At 41.8% G+C, this 20,092-nt stretch overlaps 1 protein-coding gene across 1 annotated transcript in view; it reads left to right on the forward strand.

Moving 5' to 3' along the window:
* aldh1l2 (aldehyde dehydrogenase 1 family, member L2) overlaps positions 1-20,092 on the forward strand; it is a 44,453-nt gene that overhangs the window by 5,534 nt on the left and 18,827 nt on the right. Inside the window, 11 exon segments of the mRNA XM_038738736.1 lie at positions 3,161-3,395; positions 6,005-6,170; positions 6,402-6,503; positions 14,408-14,497; positions 14,895-15,029; positions 15,261-15,386; positions 15,488-15,515; positions 15,518-15,578; positions 16,248-16,395; positions 17,347-17,466; positions 17,586-17,713. Coding sequence (XP_038594664.1) covers positions 3,161-3,395; positions 6,005-6,170; positions 6,402-6,503; positions 14,408-14,497; positions 14,895-15,029; positions 15,261-15,386; positions 15,488-15,515; positions 15,518-15,578; positions 16,248-16,395; positions 17,347-17,466; positions 17,586-17,713 — 1,339 coding nt within the window.

Here is a 20,092-nt window from a genome sequence, read left to right on the forward strand (position 1 = left end):
ACCCATAGGAACACTGCGAAGAACTGACTTAAGAGTAAAAGAATTCTTGGCTCAAACCTGTGCTTAAAAGTTAGTTATCAAGCCTCATAGTCCTAATTTAAGTGAAGTGTAGGACTAAATCTTAAATGTCAGTCTTAGTGCTGATTTACGACATTTTGCTGTGCAAACAAGTTTGTGGAACAATGTGTGGATCTGTAAGTGCTATAATTGTTTCCATGACTATTCGGCTTATTGATGGTTGTGACGACCACAATCATCAGCATTGCTGCGTTTGTCCTGATGCAACGAAACAAAGCGTCATCATCAGCTTCAGTTTAGCTGAAAACGAATTACTGTGTAAAGTCAGTGGTGAGATGACGTCCCTCACCAACTCGCTGACAGAGATTATGCCCGCGCTGTCCGACCCCGTCAGAATTCTTCCTCTCCTCTACGCATGTCTCTGTCTCCACAGCGCCATCACAAGCCCTACAGGCAGCTCCTAACCACTTGAGAGACTCTCGAGCTCTCGAGAGTGATTCTCAGCTTTAAGAAATTTGATAATTTTCTTTTATTCTTAAGTTTAAAAGCAGGAGTAAATTTCATGAATTCTCAGCACTTAAGACTGAAATGGCACTTTGAGAAGCTTCTATACTGACCTGGAAAACTTCATGATGCGTTAAAACACTAACTAATCTGTAATATGATTATGAAAATGACACATGAAACAATAAATACAACTTGCCATTCAAAAAAAAGACCTTAAGTGAATTTACTTCTGTGATTGAAAACCGCTTCTTATATATATCTAATCTAATATCTAATATATTAATTCTCTGTCCGTTTGTTGTTATAAGAGACTCCTTTCATATTACACATAGTCATTTGGGTCATTATAAATATAATATATGAATTTGTTCAGTTTAAATGAAAAAAACTGGTATCATTAGTGTTCTGCAATCCCATAGAATATTTTAAAATTACGCTCAGACCTAAAATCAAATCAAGTCAAAGAACCTTATTTGTATGTTAGGAACTTGATTTGGGCATAGCATCAGTGCGTGTACACACGTAACATACCAGCAATCATCAGCAGTAAGGAAGTAAAGCTTGCAAATCACAATTAATACATGATAAAAAGGTGATAAACATTATAAAAGATTGTGTTATAAATCTACTATTAAGAGCAAATAATAAAATTACTTATTATTTGTTTCATTATTGTCTTGATAATTTGATTAATTGTTTTGTCCTTAAAATGTCTGAAAATTGTAAGAAATGTTTAATTATTAGTTGTCATTTCCCAAATCCCAGGGTCACTTCTTCATCGTCGTCTTTTGGATGAACAGTCCCAAGCCTGAAGATAATCAGTTTACTATCATGTATGCCAAGGAAATGTAACTTTATGTAATTAACTAACGAAGACATAAAGTATTTTCCCAAATTTTAATTGATCAAAACCAAAAGCTTGTTGGCGTTATAAGTCAATATTAAATACTCTCTAGAAAACTTATACAGACCTAGTTAACCTATGTGTATTCCTCCTTGTGTAAAAAAGGCTCTAACACCTGGTTCACTAACAATTGAACAATGAAACACAATATAAAAATGCAACAGAGGAAATGTTTTGGATCAGGTTTGAGACAGAAAATCTCGGATGTGATGACCTCTGATCTTGTGTCCGGGGTCTTCATCAGAGGCCTGTGCTGTGGTTGAGGTAGATGCATGTTGTCTCTACATTGCTCCTGGACAAAGACAAGCTTTTATCCTGCGTTAGCAACGGAATAGTGGCTCTATTGTCTGTGTGGGGAGAGGCCCCGTGTGGCCCGGAGATGCAGCTCTGAGGTGAAAAGTCTGCAATCAGACTGGGCTTTTTTGTATGATGCAATATTTCCAGGAAGCATCATCATCAGCTGTCTCTTGACCTTTGCCAGGCATCCTCCTTTCCTGAGTATTTGCAGCCAATGTTTAATTATTTCCTATGTTTTTTATTTCTAGTCATAAACAAAATCCTGCCTTGCCTGAGCCCAATTGAGTTTAGATTTTTTTTAGCCATTCAACAAGTGGAGGGAGGTACAGACTCAAAATCCAATTAAAATGGACTCACAGTTTGGGCGTGTCAACCATTCAAAGTTTTCACTTTTTGGCTGTTAATTATAGCGCCACCATGAGGCCTCTTCCACTACACTACAGCTAATCTGATGGTGTGTGTAGGGCCCTGGAGTACGGATGGCTGTAGATTCTATTCTGCCCATTTAATAGCAAGGGGGCGCTAGAGAAATGTTTTGTTTTTAAAATAATAGGCCTATAGCACAAACACTAGCCAAATGTGTAAATAAATCATTATGCAAAAAACATGCCTCATGATTTATTGAATGAAATGTAAAAAGAACTTTGCCTTTGGACTATTGCCAGACGTGGGCCAGTCCTTTTACACTTCATCCCTCTCTCCCCTCGTTTTCTGTCTAATCTTTACTGTCCCTATGAAATAAAGTGGAAGATATACATATATTGTGTATATTTTAAAACAAAATATACAGTAGCTACATAATGGACTATAATGTGAAAAGCAAAGTAAAGCCCTTTCATGATGGATCTGGACAATAAGTACATTAAACATTGATATTATTAAATAATATTCAATATCATCAGGGATTTGGTTAATATAATATTGAGATATGTCTTCAATATTGTCTTTTGTTGACTCATTCTACTTTTGGTTTTATATTAATGTTCCAAATTATTTTAAAGGTGCTTCCTAAAGCACCAGTAGTGATCACAACATAAAATTTTATATTGATTTTGATGTATTAGCATAAAATATTATTATAGGTTATCTTTGTCTATTGTTGTATTATGTGTTGTTACACCTAATCAACAAAACAAATTCCTTGAATTTGTAAAAACTACTTAGTAATAAACCCATTTCTGTTTCAGTATTGAGTGAGTATTGCCTAGGCTATTTCCTGTGGTGATCATTCACCTGAACTCACAGGTGAATGATCCTCTGAGCCTCACAATTCACAAATCTCAACTGAATGTACAGAAAATTACTATTTTATGATATACTGGCTAGCATGATATGAAATTCATGACAATTTTATAATAATAGTACTTGTCAGTATCAGGGAGCTCGTCACCCCGCAGCTTTCTAAGCTTTATCAGAAAACTTTCTCTCTTTCAGCGGTGGCAGCGGAGAAGGACGGGACGCCGGTGTTCAAGTTCCCACGGTGGCGGGTCAAGGGGAAACCCATCCCGGAGGTGGTGGATGCCTACAAGGCATTGGGCGCCGAGCTGAACGTCATGCCTTTCTGCTCCCAGTTCATCCCCATGAACGTCATTGATCACCCCCAGCACGGCTCCATCATCTACCACCCCTCCATCCTGCCCCTGCACAGAGGAGCCTCCGCCATCAACTGGTGAGGAAGAGGGGAGGGCGGGAGATTGGTTGGTGGGAGAAAGAGGTGTGTGAGTGCCCTAATGCTGAAGGGGTAAAAACAAGTGTTGTTGGGTTATGAACTGAGTGAAAGTTGTGGTTACAGAAAGACAAACTGCAATTAAGCAATCACACTGTCTTTTTAAATATATCTCTGCTTTCTGCTTTTCACAATTTTGGACCCAAGAATGCATCCCGGTTGATGTGGTGAGGAGATAGGGAGTAGTGTCCTCAGATAAAATGTCTTTGATACCAGAGGGATGTCAGACTGGATCCTCTGACATCACACACTGAGCAGGTCCTGAGTAGGAGGGTCAATTCTGTTTACTGCATGACAATACATCACCTAACTGTCTAGCTGCTTTTTGCTTTTTGTTTAATTTTTGTTCATTAATGTTGGGACAATGGCTGAAACATTATTTCATATATACAATAGAAGGCCTTTTAACACATTTTGCCCCTAAATGGGTAGAGAAAAAAAATCAGTGCCACTTCTTCTTACTGTACAATTGATGAAAGTGTTGAACTGTGCAGCTTATATATTAAAGCACTTCAGTCGACCATAATCAGGAAAGTTCTTTCAGTTTATACCTAATTTCTTGGTTATCTGTCATATTCTTTTTTCTAAAAATAAATTAATGACACATTCTGTTTTTTTTAAAGATAGATAGATTTTAAAAAATTACTAAAAAAGGTAAATAAATTAAAGAAGTACATGCATGCCACCTCCTACACAGATACAGAAAAATGTAACTCAGTAGATGGAACCAGTCTGCAAAATGCATGCAGATACTAAGGTGTATTATTAACATCAAGATGAATGTCTTTCACTCATTGAATCAGGAGAGGCGTGAGGAGGGAGAGGAGGGAGCAAGAGGGAGGTCGAGAGGAAGTTGGTCATACATAAGGGACTGACAGAGAGAACATGAATAGTAAGGGTAAAAAGACACATGCAAGAGTGACAGTAGAGAGGGGAGAAGGGTATAAAATCAGGATGCAGCAACCTCAGCTTTAGTTCTGCATTTTTTGGACCTGTTTGGTGCAAGCAAGCATTCCGTGCTAGCCCCCCCCCCCGCTGGAACTGAAAGCCTAATAACATATGCAGTAAGTTAACTAGTTATCTACTGCAGATTTTATTGGACGTCCATGCCTGCCACAGACAGACAGGCCGCTTGAGAACAGCCAGACAGCATAAAGAACCGTGCATCCTGTTTGCGTATCTTGTGCGCTTCAGTCATTGGACAAGCAGTCTGTCAATCTCACCTAACCCGGTATAAATGACATGTGATTGAACTGTGCTTCAACAGAGAGCAAACAAAAGCTTAAAAGCAAATACCCCTGCCTCCTGGATGCCAGCTATTTTTTCCAGAACGTCTGTTTCAGTTTCAGACCAGAGTTACGAGATAACGCTGCCAGAAAACATGTGACTCACAAGCTCGCAACTGTGTGCCACCATCCTTGTCTTGGCAGCTTGAACTTCCTCCACTCCACCATCACCATGTCTTAAGAACATTGAGCCCCAGACTGTTCTGACTGCACCAAGTGCTCCCACCTGTATGTGTACTCATCTCCACCAGAGATGAACCCAGTCAGGGTGGTGACATCCTCAAATTTCAGGATCTTGACGAACTGGTGACTGGAGGTGCAGCTGTTGGTGTACGGGGAGAATAGCAAGGGGAAAGAACACGGTCTTGTGGAGAACTGGTGCTGACGGTCGAAGAGACGTGCTGCCTCCTGTCAGACAGGTGGAGTCAGGCACACTCTGCTGGGAGAGCTTGTCCTGTAGCAGAGCTGGGGTGATGGTGTGGAAAGTAGTAGCTGAAACTTCCAGGTGCTGGAGGATGAAGTCAATGGCCATATTTACTACATTGTCTACAGACGTGTTGGCCCTGTATGTGAACTGCAAAGGGTCCAGGACTGGGTCTGTGATGGTTGTGAGGTGGGACAACACAAGGCACTCAAATTACTTTATTACCACAGAAACAGGACTACCGGTCAGTAGTCGTTAAGTCCTGTGGCCCTTAAAGATGTCTGTCAATACCAGAAACAGCTGATCGGCACAGTGCTTCAGGGTGGATGGTGAGACAGAGAGAGAGCTAGTGGGCTGGAGCTGGTTGATGGAGTCACGGGATGGTTTTTAAGAAATCGACAGTAGAACAGTCCATTATCGATTTACACAGCCACTTCTTAATGAAGCATAAAACAGAAGATGAATAAAATCATAAAACAATTACAGCAAAGTAAAGTAAAATATGTTAAATCAATATTTCGGCAGCTATCTATATTATGAATTCAGTGAAACTAATGTATTCTAAAGTTGCTGTCGTAAGACTTGACAAAATAAATGTATGAATATATTCAATTGCTAATGAGAACCAATGGTAGACAGCTTGTTTGTTTCCCAGTCTTATCAGCAGTCTGATTGCCTCAGTTTCTTTCTTTCCAGGTGCAATCACCTTTGATCTTTTCTTTATCTGCTTCTGCTGCATTTGCTCAGGTTTATGGTCTACTTTATATCCTCTACCTGCTCTAAAAATAAGCATGTCATGGCACCTCACCAAGTGTGCGTTGGATTTTTTTGTGTGTCACAAGGACTCTCATCCATGGTGATAAGAAAGCGGGCTTCACAGTGTTCTGGGCTGATGATGGACTGGACACCGGACCAATCCTGCTGCAGAGGGAGTGTGCTGTTGAGCTGAATGACACCGTGGACACACTCTACAACCGCTTCCTTTTCCCAGAGGGCATCAAGGCTATGGTAACCACCTGGAATTTAATAGTTTTAGGTGAAATACTCTTAATCACATAATCAGGAGCGTATCAGCAAGCCTTTTTTAAATTGAATAATCCATCAACTAGTCAAGACCTGTCAAGGCATATATCTTCATACCCTTTACCATAGTGCCCAGTTCCCACTAAGCCTCCTCTATCTTTTGAAATGGTCATCAACAGACTAAGGTATAATTCTCACACTAATTTCTTGGTGCAGGTGGAGTCTGTGCAACTCATCGCTGATGGAAAGGCCCCTCGAGTTCCCCAGACAGAGGAAGGAGCTAGCTATGAAGGGATTCAGAAGAAATCAAACGCCAAGGTGAGAGTTTTTACTCCAGACAGTAGCTCAAAGTCACATACTGTATTATATGATATATTTATGCTGTGGTACGTTTTCATTCATTTAGGATGGATTATCATCAGGGCAAAGTGGGGAACTGTCCCGAGCCTCAGGGAATCTTATTTGCCCCAGGTTGTCTGTGTAGCAATTATTTTGTAATAATATGACTGGTTGCAATTTTGTTTGTTAAAATGCACCACTATAGCACAAATCAAACTAAGATATAAGGGCCTTAAGGTGGCTCCCTATTTGTTTACCTAATTTCGAGGCCCTGTAGTTTTATAGTAATACTGTGCATATTTCAATTAGTATTATTCTTGTGAGTAACTTAACATTAAAACCCACTTTTTAGAAAATTATTACTAATAATAAGACTTTATTATGCCATAAATTGATCCTGGTCTCAGTCTATTGTGTACGACCGCGAGTGGACCAACAAACTTGTCTAGAGAAATGATCAAGCTAATCATCAAAAGGTAGAGGTCGGAGTTGTACTTATTTAAGCCTTTAGTTATTTGCAAAATTTGAAAAAGTTAACCTAATGAGATTCAATTAAGGATCTGAAAAGGATTCAGGTTTGATAAATGGATTAGATATTAGTGAAACATGAGTTCAGACCGTCCTGTGTAGATGTTAAATAAGGGGTTAGTATGTAACTATGGTTCAATGAATTCTGGATGACCATCAGAGTTGTTATCTAGGTATTAACATGGCTGAATTGACACTTTAGCAATGATCTTCCAGAGCTGTAAGGTGGGGGGGAAAGTGTCAGTGAGCATGGAGTAACCGCAGGTTCAGTGGGAAGCGGTGTGTATGGGTTTGAAGGCATTTGTTTTTGATTTGTGAAGGGTGTGTGTTCAAGCAAAAGTAGGTTGTTAAGTTGCTCTTTAAATAATTCATTTTTAATTGACCCACAGAAATCCATAGGAACAGTAGTTCTCCAGTACCCTACATTTGGATAACGTGCAGTCATTGCTAAATGTAAATACTGTATCTGCTAGAGCAGATGCTGGGTGTGTGACCTGAATTATTCCAAAAAGGAGAAATTTAAAAATCTCACATCGAAGACTGATATGGCTCATTATTTATAACACCCCAACAACACTGAAAGCATCATTGTGCTGAAGCCCAAGATGCCACAGTTTTACAAAATACACAGCATGTGTTCTGCTCTGTAAAGCCGGTGCACACCTGTTAAGTGCAACAACACCTTCATTCAGTGAACAGCATGGAAATTTACTGTTAGCTGGACATGTTCAGGGCCAAATATGTAAGATTTAGTGGCTGGGTGGGGAAAGACAGAGGTGGGGTTGATCTTAGCTGCTTTCTGATTTGTCACTTGAAGCCACGTTGCTGGCAGACTGTCTAAAGGTGCTATTATTAGTGCCTGGGATTATTTTCCAGCATGGTTTTTCCATGTGTCGCTCAGCTAGTGGCAACCATATGGGGAGAAAATCTATGTCAGTAACACTGTAAATGCTATGAGTAGTATATGTTTCAATTTGTAAACACAAAACAAATACTTTCAAAATCCACAAACACATCATGATCCACAAAAAAGAAATCAGTGACATGTGCTTGAAAACCAGAATTTGAAAAAATGCAAAATTATTTGTCTGCTCATTTGTAGATTGTTTTGCATTTGTTTCAGAATTTTGACGCTGTTTTATAAATTAGAATTTCTACAAATGTACTCTTCACATTATGCCTTTGGGCAATACAAAAGCCTTTCTAATACAGTTTAATATTTCCATAATGGTATTGGAGAGGAGAAATACTTTTTGGCGGGAGTCAGGCAGTAATCAAAAGTTCAAACAATGTCACTGTAAATGCAGACTGTTTCAGAAGGTAATACGATTTGTAGCTGGTGAGGCTCAGCAGAGAGAGAGAGAGCAAGGGGTTATTTGGAGATGGAGGGCATAACAGTACCTCCCCTCCTAGGGGCACCACCTGACGAACCTCTAGGTTGGCCTGCATGCTCATGGTAATGATCCGGGATAAGGGACACTACTAGAGCTAGAGCCCGACCGATTTATTATGACTCTATGATCGGCCGATATGAGCTAATTGCATTTAATCGGCATCGGCCTAAAAGTCAGATCCTTCACTCGACCAGCTGCAACTCCCCTTTTAACAACACTGCCTCACCACAAAAACCACAGAAGAAAACAATCAGCAGACTGGAGATGGTGGTGATGGCTGGGTTCAAATCCACTGTGAGACACCAATGTGTCCCTGAGCAAGACACTGAACCCCTTATTGCTCCAGGTGTGCGACCTCTGACATACTTAGCAATTGTAAGTGGCTTTGGATAAAAGCGTCAGCTAAATGAATAAATGTAAGTTTACCGGAGCTTACTGCAGCATGTACCAAACGCAGAGAGGGCTGTGTTAGCCGTGAGTCAGTCTTTTGTCACGTTAATTACATGCCTTAAATAATTATTTTAAAAACAGACCCAATCACTTCTCCTCTCATAAAACATTTGTGACATGCTAACCCTCCCATTTTTCTCTGCCCTCTCCCGGCTTCCAGCTTCCAACAGGTTAATGTCACAGTAGCTGGGTGTTGGAAGCTGCTGACAGACGTAACTGTACATTTATTCTGAAACAGTGTTGCTGTTCTAGTGAACGGTCCACATTTGTCCCTAGTTCATCACTTCTAAATATTCTCTAAAATCACGTAACGTTACAGCAGCTAACACCGCCCGTTGCTAAATTAGCCACAAAGCTAATGCCGTGTTTATTAGTGGAGGAGCGCTAACGTTAATGAGCCATTAAACTATAGTTTCTGACAAATTCTAAATATATCTGCGAACCGACTGTCTGCAGTTAGTATGTCTGAAATGATTAAACCAGAGCGGACGTGTAAATAAACGTGAGCTGAACAAGAAAATAACATGGCTTCCTGTAGCTCAGGCTTTTTTTGTGACATTGTAGATGTGAAACGCTGTAGTCAGAGCCGTAACGGTTCTGGTTGTAGTTATAACGTTAGTTAAATGAAATGTCAAAGTTGCAGGTCCTCGTTGTAGAGAGTCATGTTGTATTTGATGCATTCAACGGCAGCTCACTGTGTCATAGACGGCATGATTTAGACAGATGATGAAAATGGTTTCTCGTAGCTTTGGTTAGAAGAGTGCTGTTAAAGGGATGAACTGGATATGAATATGCTACATTGAAATTATGGCAGATTATGTGTAAAGTGAAATACACATCTGTTTACAGACGGCTGAAAATGTTGCATGTTCCAGCAACAAATATTTATTGAGGTGCAATTGTTTACATGTTCACTTTTTGAGACAGTAATCTATTTCATTAACGTAATCCATTTAAGAAAAGGTTTTATAGTCCACATACATACCAGCTTTCAATATCCACCTGTTCTATCAGAATCAAAATCAGAAGGAGCTTTTTTGCCAAGTAATGTTTTACACATACGAGGAATTTGCGATGGTGATAAGGTGCTACACATAGACAAACATACATACATAAATAAATGTAGAAATATATAAATATGGAAATATATCATTTGCAAGGGGGGAGTGTCAGTAAGGGACCCAAGCCTTGTTAATGAGGCTAGTTGCAGACGGGAAGAAGCTGTTTTTGTGGCGAGAGGTTTGGTCCTGACCGCAGCCTCCTGCCAGAGGGGAGAGTCTAAAACAGTTTGTGTCCGGGGTGGGAGGTCAGCTGCAATCTTTCTTGCTCGCCTCAGAGTCCTCGAGGCGTACAGGTCCAGAAGAGAAGGGAGATTGCAGCCACTCACCTTCTCTGCAGAGCGAATGATGCGTTGCAGCCTGCCCTTGTCCCTGGCAGTGGCAGCAGCCTACCAGATGGTGATGGAGGAGGTGAGGATGGACTCAATGATGGTGGTATAGAAGTGCACCATCATTGTTTTTGGTAGGCTGAACTTCACTTCAGCTGCCGCAGGAAGTAAATCCTCTGCTGGGCCTTCTTGGTGAGGGAGGTGATGTTCAGCTCCCACTTGAGGTCCTGGGAGATGATGGTGCCCAGGAAGTGGAAGGAGTCCACAGTGGTGACTGAGGAGTCACACAGGATGATGGGGGAGGGTGGGACTGGGTTCTTCCTGAAGTCCACGACCATCTCCACGGTCTGAAATGCGTTGAGCTCCAGACTGTTCTGGCTGCACCAGGTCACCAGATGGTCGATCTCCCACCTGTAGGCGGATTCATCCCCACCTGAGATGAGCCCAATGAGGGTGGTGTCATCCGCAAACTTCAGGAGCTTGACAGACTGGTGACTGGAGGTGCAGCTGTTGGTGTACAGGGAGAAGAGAAGAGGGGAAAGAATGCAGCCTTGAGGGGAACCGGTGCTGATGGTCCTGGAGTCAGAGACATGTTTTCCAGGGCCGGGATAATGGTGTTAAAAGCAGAGCTGAAATCCACAAACAGGATCCTGGCGTAGGTTCCTGGGGAGTCCAGGTGCTGGAGGATGTAGTGAAGGGCCATGTTTACTGCATCATCTACAGACCTGTTGGCTCTGTAGGCGAACTGCAGGGGGTCCTGGAGTGGGTCTGTAAAGGATTTTAGGTGGGACAACACGAGGCGCTCAAAGGACTTCATAACCACAGAGGTCAGGGCAACAACGGGTCTGTAGTCGTTTAGTTCTGTGGTCCTTGGTGTCTTGGGGAGTAAGTTCTTTACTGTATAAACTAAGTGTAGTTTATCCAAATAATTCTCTACATCTAAATATCGGCTTATTAATTGGCTCTTTTACACTTTAATATTGGCATCAGTCCCCAAAAACCCATATCGGTCGGGCTCTACTCAGAACTGCCTTCCTCCGGTCCATACCCCTCCCAGTCCATCAGATACTGGAGGCCGCAGCCACGACTGGTTGGTGGAGAAAGGTTTAATTGACATGGAAAGTAGAATGAATATAAAAGGAAGCTGGAATTTTAGACAAACACTGAGGATGGACAGTTTTTAGACTTAACCTTCAGAAGTAGATCCTTAGCAAGGAGCCATACCTTTTGGCGAGTAAGTACTGTAGTTGGGTGCAGGGATGCAGCAGCAGTTGGCCAGGTTCCCTGTCCTGGAAGAAGTGCAGAGCAGAACGGGTACATCTCCAAGTTCTCTAGCATTGGTGTACATGAGCCTCGGCTGATGGGACAGTAATTTCTTCCTCCTGTGCAGGGAACAAGGGAGGTTGGTAAGCAAGAGAACAAAGGAAGGGTGACATACCCAAGGAGGTCAGGGAGTTGTGTACATATTCCACCCAGGGCAGCGGGGAGCTTCAGGTGGACTGGTTGACCAAGGTAACACAACAGAGTGCAGCCTTTTGAGGAAGGTACCCCAAGAGAGGCTGACAGACACAATGTCTGGGATGCCATGCCGGAGGAAGTCGAGGTTTACTAGGAAGTCTGCAGTATTTCTAGCTGCGCAAAAAATAGCAGTTTTGGAAGATTTATCAATGATATTGAGAATGACCGTATTACTTTCAGAAAATGAAGTCCAAGGCAATATGGGACCGAGGGAATTGGTAGGAGAAGGAGAAGACCAGAGCTGGGTCCGGTAGATACTTTGTTCTGGGCACAAATAAAACATGCAGAGATGAAGGACCATGTGTCGGTATCCATAGTGGACTCTCAGCAGGTGAGAGTCTGCAGGAGAAGAAAGCACACTGTGTGTTCAGTTGATGATGATGGTGGTGTCATCCCCATACAGTTCAGCCCTGTCATTCTGTTCATTACTTGGGCGAGGGGGTAGTAACCTACATATACACAGCACTTACTACACGATCAGTCAACACTTTGTTTGAATACAGCTTGCACTTTCAAAGCACACAATACTGGCAAACAGTATTGTACTGGTAATATGGATGATACAAGTTAATACATAATAGTAAAGTTACATGTTCATAATAATGTTGGTATACATGAGAGAGAAGTCATTCTCTCTAATGCTGCACCTTCATGTATCAGAATCTTGCTGCATTGGTCACCTGTTCATCCTGAGCTACAGCAACACTCCAGCACCAGTCCCAAGCCACCCCTCTGAGGTCACCAGCTCCACTTCTGTCCTTACCCTAGGCAATCTGCCCGAGGACTCCTGTTCTGCTCCTGTCCAGCCCTCTGGCATCCCTCTGACCAACCCCCTGGCTGTCCCCCTAAGAGCACCAGCTCCTCTCGAGCCCTGTTAGGTCATCTGACACTTGCAGTTGGTGTTGAGAGACCACGCGAGGGTGTGTGAGATGTGTACGCCAAGATCTAAAACAATCAACAATTTTGACAGGTGACCCATTGATGGAAATAGGAATGTGATTTCCCCTGATCTTCCTGAAATCAACAATGATTTCCTTTGTCTTGTTGACATTTGGAGAGAGGTTTTTATCATGGCACCATATGGATAGATCCTCCACTTCCCTCCTATAGGCCCTTTCATCACGATTATACTGTCCATCTGCAAATTTAGATGTTTTTCCTACTTTCACAGAAAGAGGTGCCCAGAACAACACCTCTGAGTTTTAACACCAGTTTGGATGGTACAGCTGTATTAAAAGCAGAGCTAAAATCAATAAACATTCTGACAGAGGTATTTTGCTTTTCAAGGTGTACTAAGGCAGTGTGCTGAGCGACAGCTTTAAGCCTACTGATGTCTTTCCCATAGATCTAAATGCAGATTTCACTTCAGTCACTGTTCCTATTGAAACACTAGCCAGTTGAACCATCTTTGTGCTTCCTGCTATCTGTGCCGCAATATTAACCCTTCTGTTGAAGGTCTGCTGGGCCTGCTCAGCAATTTTTATACATGCCACAGAACATGATAGGATGTTAATTGCCTAATTGTATTTTCCTTTACATATCATCAGTGTGTGACAAAAAATACATCTTTTTGTCATCTTGTTCCAAACTGAGTGCCATTGCTGTTAAGGAACTGAAGTGTTTTCTCAGTAAAAGTTTTTTCCTCCATAGCCTTTCCAGTAGTTCACAGGTATGGGGGTGGCAGATTTTAGATTTTCAGCATTCAACATTCAGCATGCTACAGTCTTTTCATAGCACATGGGTTAACAAGAGCAGAAACGGGACTGCATCGTGCATAGTATGGACATTTTAACTGTATTACAAAGGCACCCTTCACCAAACTATGAAGCGGGGATAATTATTCAGCACTTAAGTTTGCATGGAGGCACACGAACACAAATAAAGTCTTCACTGGATTAATCAGTGCAATTCGGAGTGGCGTATCTGGGTCCACGGCGCCTGTGCGTCTTCCCACTAGAAAAACTCAGAACGATCACACCTCATGAAATAAAAACAACCGTGTTTCTTTCACTCATAATCTTAACCACGAGAACCCCTTAAATCCAAACCAGAACTCGAGCAGATGATCATGTGCGTGTTCTGACACATTTCAGCTCTTATTTGGAAAGGCTTATTGAGAAGTGTTGACATCACATAGCAAGCAATGCCCTGATTGGCTGACTACATTTATGGATTGTATTCACACTTACCGTGGTAAAACTGTCAAAATGATTCTTAGAAAAAATCCAAAGCAATGCACAAATATAAAACACTATCAACAAATATCAAATTTGCAAACAAACACAGTCTAACTTGTATTTTCAAACCACTGTCTGTGGAATGCTCAGCATTTACTGTAAGTGTCATATCTGCATTTGGGGAACACAGTGTATTTGTGAATTATGAAAAGTTTGTTTGTGGATTTTGACTTATTTGTTTTGTGATTACAACTTGTAATATATATTTGTGGCCTATAGTCATTTATAGTGCATTTACAGTGATATTGACATCAATTTACCACCATACAAACAGCTGTTGGGCTTCCCTCTCATTCTCAGAAACTCAGTGGACCTGGTCTGAAAATGACTCTGTCAGCATATTGACTCTGCAGTCTGTCTGTCCCTCAGGTCAACTTGGCCCAGCCAGCTGAGGCCATCCACAATTGGATCCGCGGCCATGACAAAGTCCCCGGTGCCTGGACTGTGATTGATGGTCAGGTGCGTTTCCTGGAACAGACAAGGAAAGAAAATACACACACTAGGTAGCTATTGTGATTTCAGAGATCTAGGCAGAACCCAAGAGGAGACTAGAGACTGGCAGATAGTCACAAAAAGCAGTTTGTTGCAGGAACATACAGAGATGGTGAGAAGGTGGCAAAATGTCTAAGTATTCCTAGCATACTGTTCTCAAGGTCTTAGCCTCCAGCTGAAGAGAACATTTAAAGAACCTGCATACAGCGAAGAGAGGAACCTACAGCAATAAGACTTTACAAACAAAATGTTATGTGAATGTGTAATCACCACCAGCACCAGAATTTGCCCGCTGCAGGTTAATAAAAGTTACACACAAAATATCTTTAATATTTTTAATGCTTCTCTGTGTGTTTTTTCTTAGTCTGTGACCCTGTATGGCTCGTCCATGTTGGGTGCGGTGCTACCAGACGGTCAGCCCCTGGAGATAGAGGGGGCGTCCCAGCCCGGCCTGATAACCAAGAACGGTCTCGTCCTTTATGGAACTGATAAGAAAGCTGTAAGTGTCTCTGTAGTTTGTTGTACTACAAAACAAATATTCAGCGCAAACAGAAATAGAGCTGGACTGGTGTGGCAACGCTCACGCCTCTGTGGGTCATACTGTTGCACTCCATATATGGTAGGTTTTATGGCTGCTGGGTTATTCAAACACAGCTGGAGATAATTCATGTACAGCCTGTTTCCTCTGGCCTTGTTCCTGTCCTTTATCCACTCGGTTTTTGGTTCACAGCTCCTGGTGAAGAACCTGCAGTTTGAAGATGGGAAGATGATCCCTGCTTCCAAATACTTCTCCTCTGGGGAAAGCTCCAGTGTGGAGCTGACTGATGATGAGAGGAAGATGGCAGAGGAGATCAGGGCAAGTAAACTATTAGCTGATCCTTTTTAACCGGCTATTTGGCTTTCAGTATAGTACAGACTGAAATGCTCTGTAACATTTCCCTGCGTTTTGTATCACAGAAAATCTGGGCGAGCATTCTCAGCAACGTCCAGCTATTGAGGACGCCACAGACTTCTTCAAGTCTGGAGCCGCCTCTATGGATGTGGTCAGGTGGGGGAGGAGGCCAGTGCTGTGATTGGTCAGAAATTATTCACCTGTTATTTTAGACCAGAGGTGGCAACAAGTCATCATTTTACATGTTTCATTTATTCTCAAGCATTAATTAGGTGTCAAGTATATCCCAAATCACTGAGCTAGAGCCATATCTGAAATCTCACATATTTGGGCCTCAAGTCTCTGATTACATTTTCTCATTTTTAAAAGATGTAACCATCTATGATCTTTATATTGTGACACACTAAAGCATTTTGAGACAATATCCATTCCCTTTTTTATTTGTAATTACGTTGTCAAAGATAAGACAGTGCTTGATGATTAGATTGTTTGCCAGTAGTAAAATAGCAAGAGGGCAACCATTTACACTGTATTTCACCAAGTGTTATTGTTTGGGGACACATTTATAATACAATTAAAACCAAAGCTAGCCATTTTCACAGTTTGCAACCACAGATTAATGATTGATGCTGTAAGGTTGAGCTGACAAAAATAACAGAATAAAATAATTCCAATATAAAAAAAGAATAAATAATACATTCTAACTGTAATCCTATGAATTATTATAAACCCTCTATGATCCTGAGAAACTACTGTGAAGGTGCTGTTGTGTAAAGAAAACAAGACCCCTGCCACTGTAAGCACTGATGTTGTCTCTGCGTCCAGGCTGGTGGAGGAGGTGAAGCAGAAGTGTGCCGGTGTCCAGCTGCAGACCGAAGATGTGTACATGGCTACCACCTTCCAGGACTTCATCCAGATGTTCGTCCGCAAGCTGAGAGGAGAAGACCAGAAAGAGGAGCTGGTCATCGACTATGTGAGTCTCCCACTTTTATTGTCTCAGACTTTTCTCTGAAGTGAGCAGTGTTGGGCAAGTTACTTCCAAAATGTAATAACTTATAGATTACTAGTTACTGTCTTTTGAGAGTAATTAGTTATATTACAATATTAACTGTGTCTGAACTGTAATGCTTTACACTACTTTTGCGTTGCTTTTGAGTTACTGTCACTGCTATTTAATGGCCGCATTATTCTGATAGTAAGATGTGCTGCATAGGTAGGTTCTAGTGATGTGCAGAGTTATATCTCTGGATGGGGTGGGTCTTTGTCATAAAAATTAACCTTCTGATTAATAGCGGGGTTGATGGGGGTGGGGGGGAGTGAAATATTATGAATCGTCTCCCCATTAACAAAGACACTGTGCGCATTTAGGCACGAGGTGCAGCAGCATAACGTCATTGATTATTTGAATCTCCCGACGATGCGACAGGATCGGTCAGATGAACTGACAGCAGCCTCTCTGATCATGAGAGTAATTCATTAAAGCACAGACACAACAACTTATAGAAATCTATTTACGCATGATCCAAGGGTAATAAAGACATATGTTGGAGAAGTAAACTTGCCTTGCCTTATGTTATTTTCTCTCTTCTTACTCTCTTATCTTACCCCAAACATACTTTTTATACATTTTAAATGACCAAAAATTGGATCAACTTCGGTCAAAATGGCTTTGATCAAATAAGTTCAAAAATTGTGATGAAATAGAGGACATTTTTAGTTCAGTGAGACTAGGGGCAGCCAGAAGAAATGTTGAGAAAAAAAGTGACATTATGTGTTTTCCGTTATAGCAAAAAGCAATACATTACTTTAATTGCGTTACTTTTGTAACCCCAACGCTAAAAGTGAGTGACAGTCCAAAATATGTACAACACTAGGTGTTGGTTGATCTATGGTTGTTGTACTGTTATTGCTGTGTTTTGCCCAGGTCACCAAAGAAGTGAACAACATGACAGTGAAAATGCCATACCAGTGTTTTATCAACGGCAAGTTTGAGGATGCAGAAAATGGCAAGACCTACGATACCATCAACCCTACTGATGGATCAGTGAGTCACATTAACACACAGACATATGATTTCACACACAGAAAGTTTTGTTTGTGGAGCCGTTTCATGCACTCATACTAACTAGTGGGACTGTGTTTGACCATTACGTCTTTCACCAGGTGATCTGCAAAGTGTCCTACTCCTCAGTGGGGGATGTGGACCGAGCGGTGGCAGCTGCCAAGGAAGCTTATGATAATGGACCCTGGGGCAGAATGAACCCTAGAGACAGAGGAAGTCTGCTTTACAAGTGAGCTGCTCCTCCTAGAGGACTACAGTGGCATTACATCATCAGAAAAAAACACTCAGGTTCAGATTTCTTGAGGTCCCCTCCAAAAGTATTGGAACAGTAAGGCAAATTCCTTTGTTTTTGTTGTTCACTGAAGACATTTGGGTTTCAGATCAAAAGATGAGTATGAGACAAGAGTTCAGAATTTCAGCTTTTATTTCCTGGTATTCACATCTAGATGTGTTAAACAACTCAGGACATATCACAGTTTGTATTAGACCACAGCATTCTTAGGTGGGCAAAAGTAATGGAACAAATAATCTTAAAGTAAATAACATTTAATATTTGGTGGCAGAACCCTTGCTTGCAATAACTACCTCAAGCCTGCGACCCATCGACATCACCAAACTGTTGCATTCTTCATTTGTGATGCTATTCCAGGCTTTTACCGCAGCTTCTTCTTCTACCGCAGAATTCATTCTGCTGCTCCATCATCAATAAATAATAATGAGCCTGTTCCAGAAGCAGCCATGCACGCCCAAGCCATGACATAACCTCCACCATGCTTCACAGATGAGCTTGGATGCTTCAGATCATAAGCAGTTCCTTTCTTTCTCCACACTTTGGTCTTTCCATCACTTTGCTAGAGATTAATCTTGGTCTCATCAGTCCATAAGATTGTGTTCCAGAACTTTTGCAGCTCATCTCTGTACTTCTTTGCAAATTTCAATCTGGCCTTCTGATTCTTCCTGCTGATGAGTGGTTTGCATCTTGTGGTGTGGCCTCTAGATTTCTGCTCTCTGAGTCTTATTCCAACAGTGGATTGTGATACCTTCACCCTGCACTGTGGAGGTCGTTGCTGATGTCACTTCCTGATGTTTTGGGGGTTTTCTTCACAGCTCTCACCATATTTCTGTCATCAACTACTGTTGTTTTCCTTGAACGACCTGTTGGGCGCCTGTTGCTCAGTACACCAGTAGTTTCTTTCTTTTTCAGGACAGTCCAAATTGTTGTGCTTGCTATGCCCAATGTTTGTCCAATGGCTCTGCTCGATTTTCCTTCTTTTCTCAGCTTGACAGTGGCTTGCTTTTCTCCCATAGACAGCTCTCTGGTCTTCATGTTGGTTTATCCTCTTTAACAGGAAATGCAGTCTTTATAGGTTTGAACCAAGGATGAAAACTTAGACTAGTCATGCAGAGCTATTTAATGTTTGGACAATCAACCTGTTCCAACATGTTCCAATAGTTTTGCTCACTTGAAAAATGGGTGGGTTCAAACAAACGGTGATATGTCCCGAGTTGTTTAACACATCTAGATGTGAATACCAGGAAATAAAAGCTGAAATTCTGAACTCTTGTCTCATCTTTTGATCTTAAACCCAAATGTCTTCAGTGAACAACAAAAACAAAGGAATTTGCCTTACCGTTCCAATACTTTTGGAGGGGACTGTAGCTGCTCAGCAGCAGCATGTAAACTTACCTGCAAAAGTCTCTTGGGTCCGGTTGGATGCTGGTTTGGTCCTTACTCTTCAATACCACTAACAACATGCTGTCCATGACATGTAAGCTACACCAAGTTTATTTATACTGAAAAAAATGTGCAGTTTCACTGTATTGGTAGGGTCTGGAAACCAGTCAGTATCTGGTGTGAACACCATTTGCCTCACGTAGTGCAACGCATCTACTTCTCATAGTGTTGATCAGGTTGTTGATTGTGGCCTGTGGAATGTTGCTCCACTCCTCTTCAATGGCTGTCAGGTTGAGACCCAGATGAGGACGACGAACATGCAGATGAGCTTCCCTGAGACGGTTCCTGACAGTTTGTGCAGAAACTCTTTGGTTATGCAAACAGATTGTTGCAGCAGCTGTCCGGGTGGCTGGTCTCAAACGATCTTGGAGGTGAAGATGCTGGATGTGGAGGTCCTGGGCTGGTGTGGTTACATGTGGTCTGCGGTTGTGAGGCCGGTCGGATGTAATGCCAAATTGTCTGAAACGCCTTTGGGGACGGCTTGTGGTAGAGAAATGAACATTCAATTCACGGTCAACAGCTCTGGTGGACATTCCTGCAGTCAGCATGCTAATTGCGCGCTCCCTCAAAACTTGCGACATCTGTGGCATTGTGCCGTGTGATGGAACTGCACATTTTGGAGTGGCCTTTTATTATGGCCAGCCTAAGGCCTTTATTATGGCCAGCCTAAGGCACACCTGTGCAATACCCATGCTGTCTGATCAGCATCTTGATGCCACACCTGTGAGGTGGATGGACTATCTCAGCAAAGGTGCTCACTAACACAGAGTTTGACAGATTTGTGAACAGTATTTGAGAGAAATAGGCCTTTTGTGTACATAGAGAAAGTCTTAGATCTTTCAGTTCAGCTCATGATGAATGGGGGCAAAAACA

The sequence above is a fragment of the Micropterus salmoides genome, unplaced genomic scaffold, assembly GCF_014851395.1.
Source record: "Micropterus salmoides isolate LMB-PRFRI ecotype aquatic unplaced genomic scaffold, ASM1485139v1 Ms_hic_scaffold_23, whole genome shotgun sequence".
Lineage (NCBI taxonomy): Eukaryota > Metazoa > Chordata > Actinopteri > Centrarchiformes > Centrarchidae > Micropterus > Micropterus salmoides.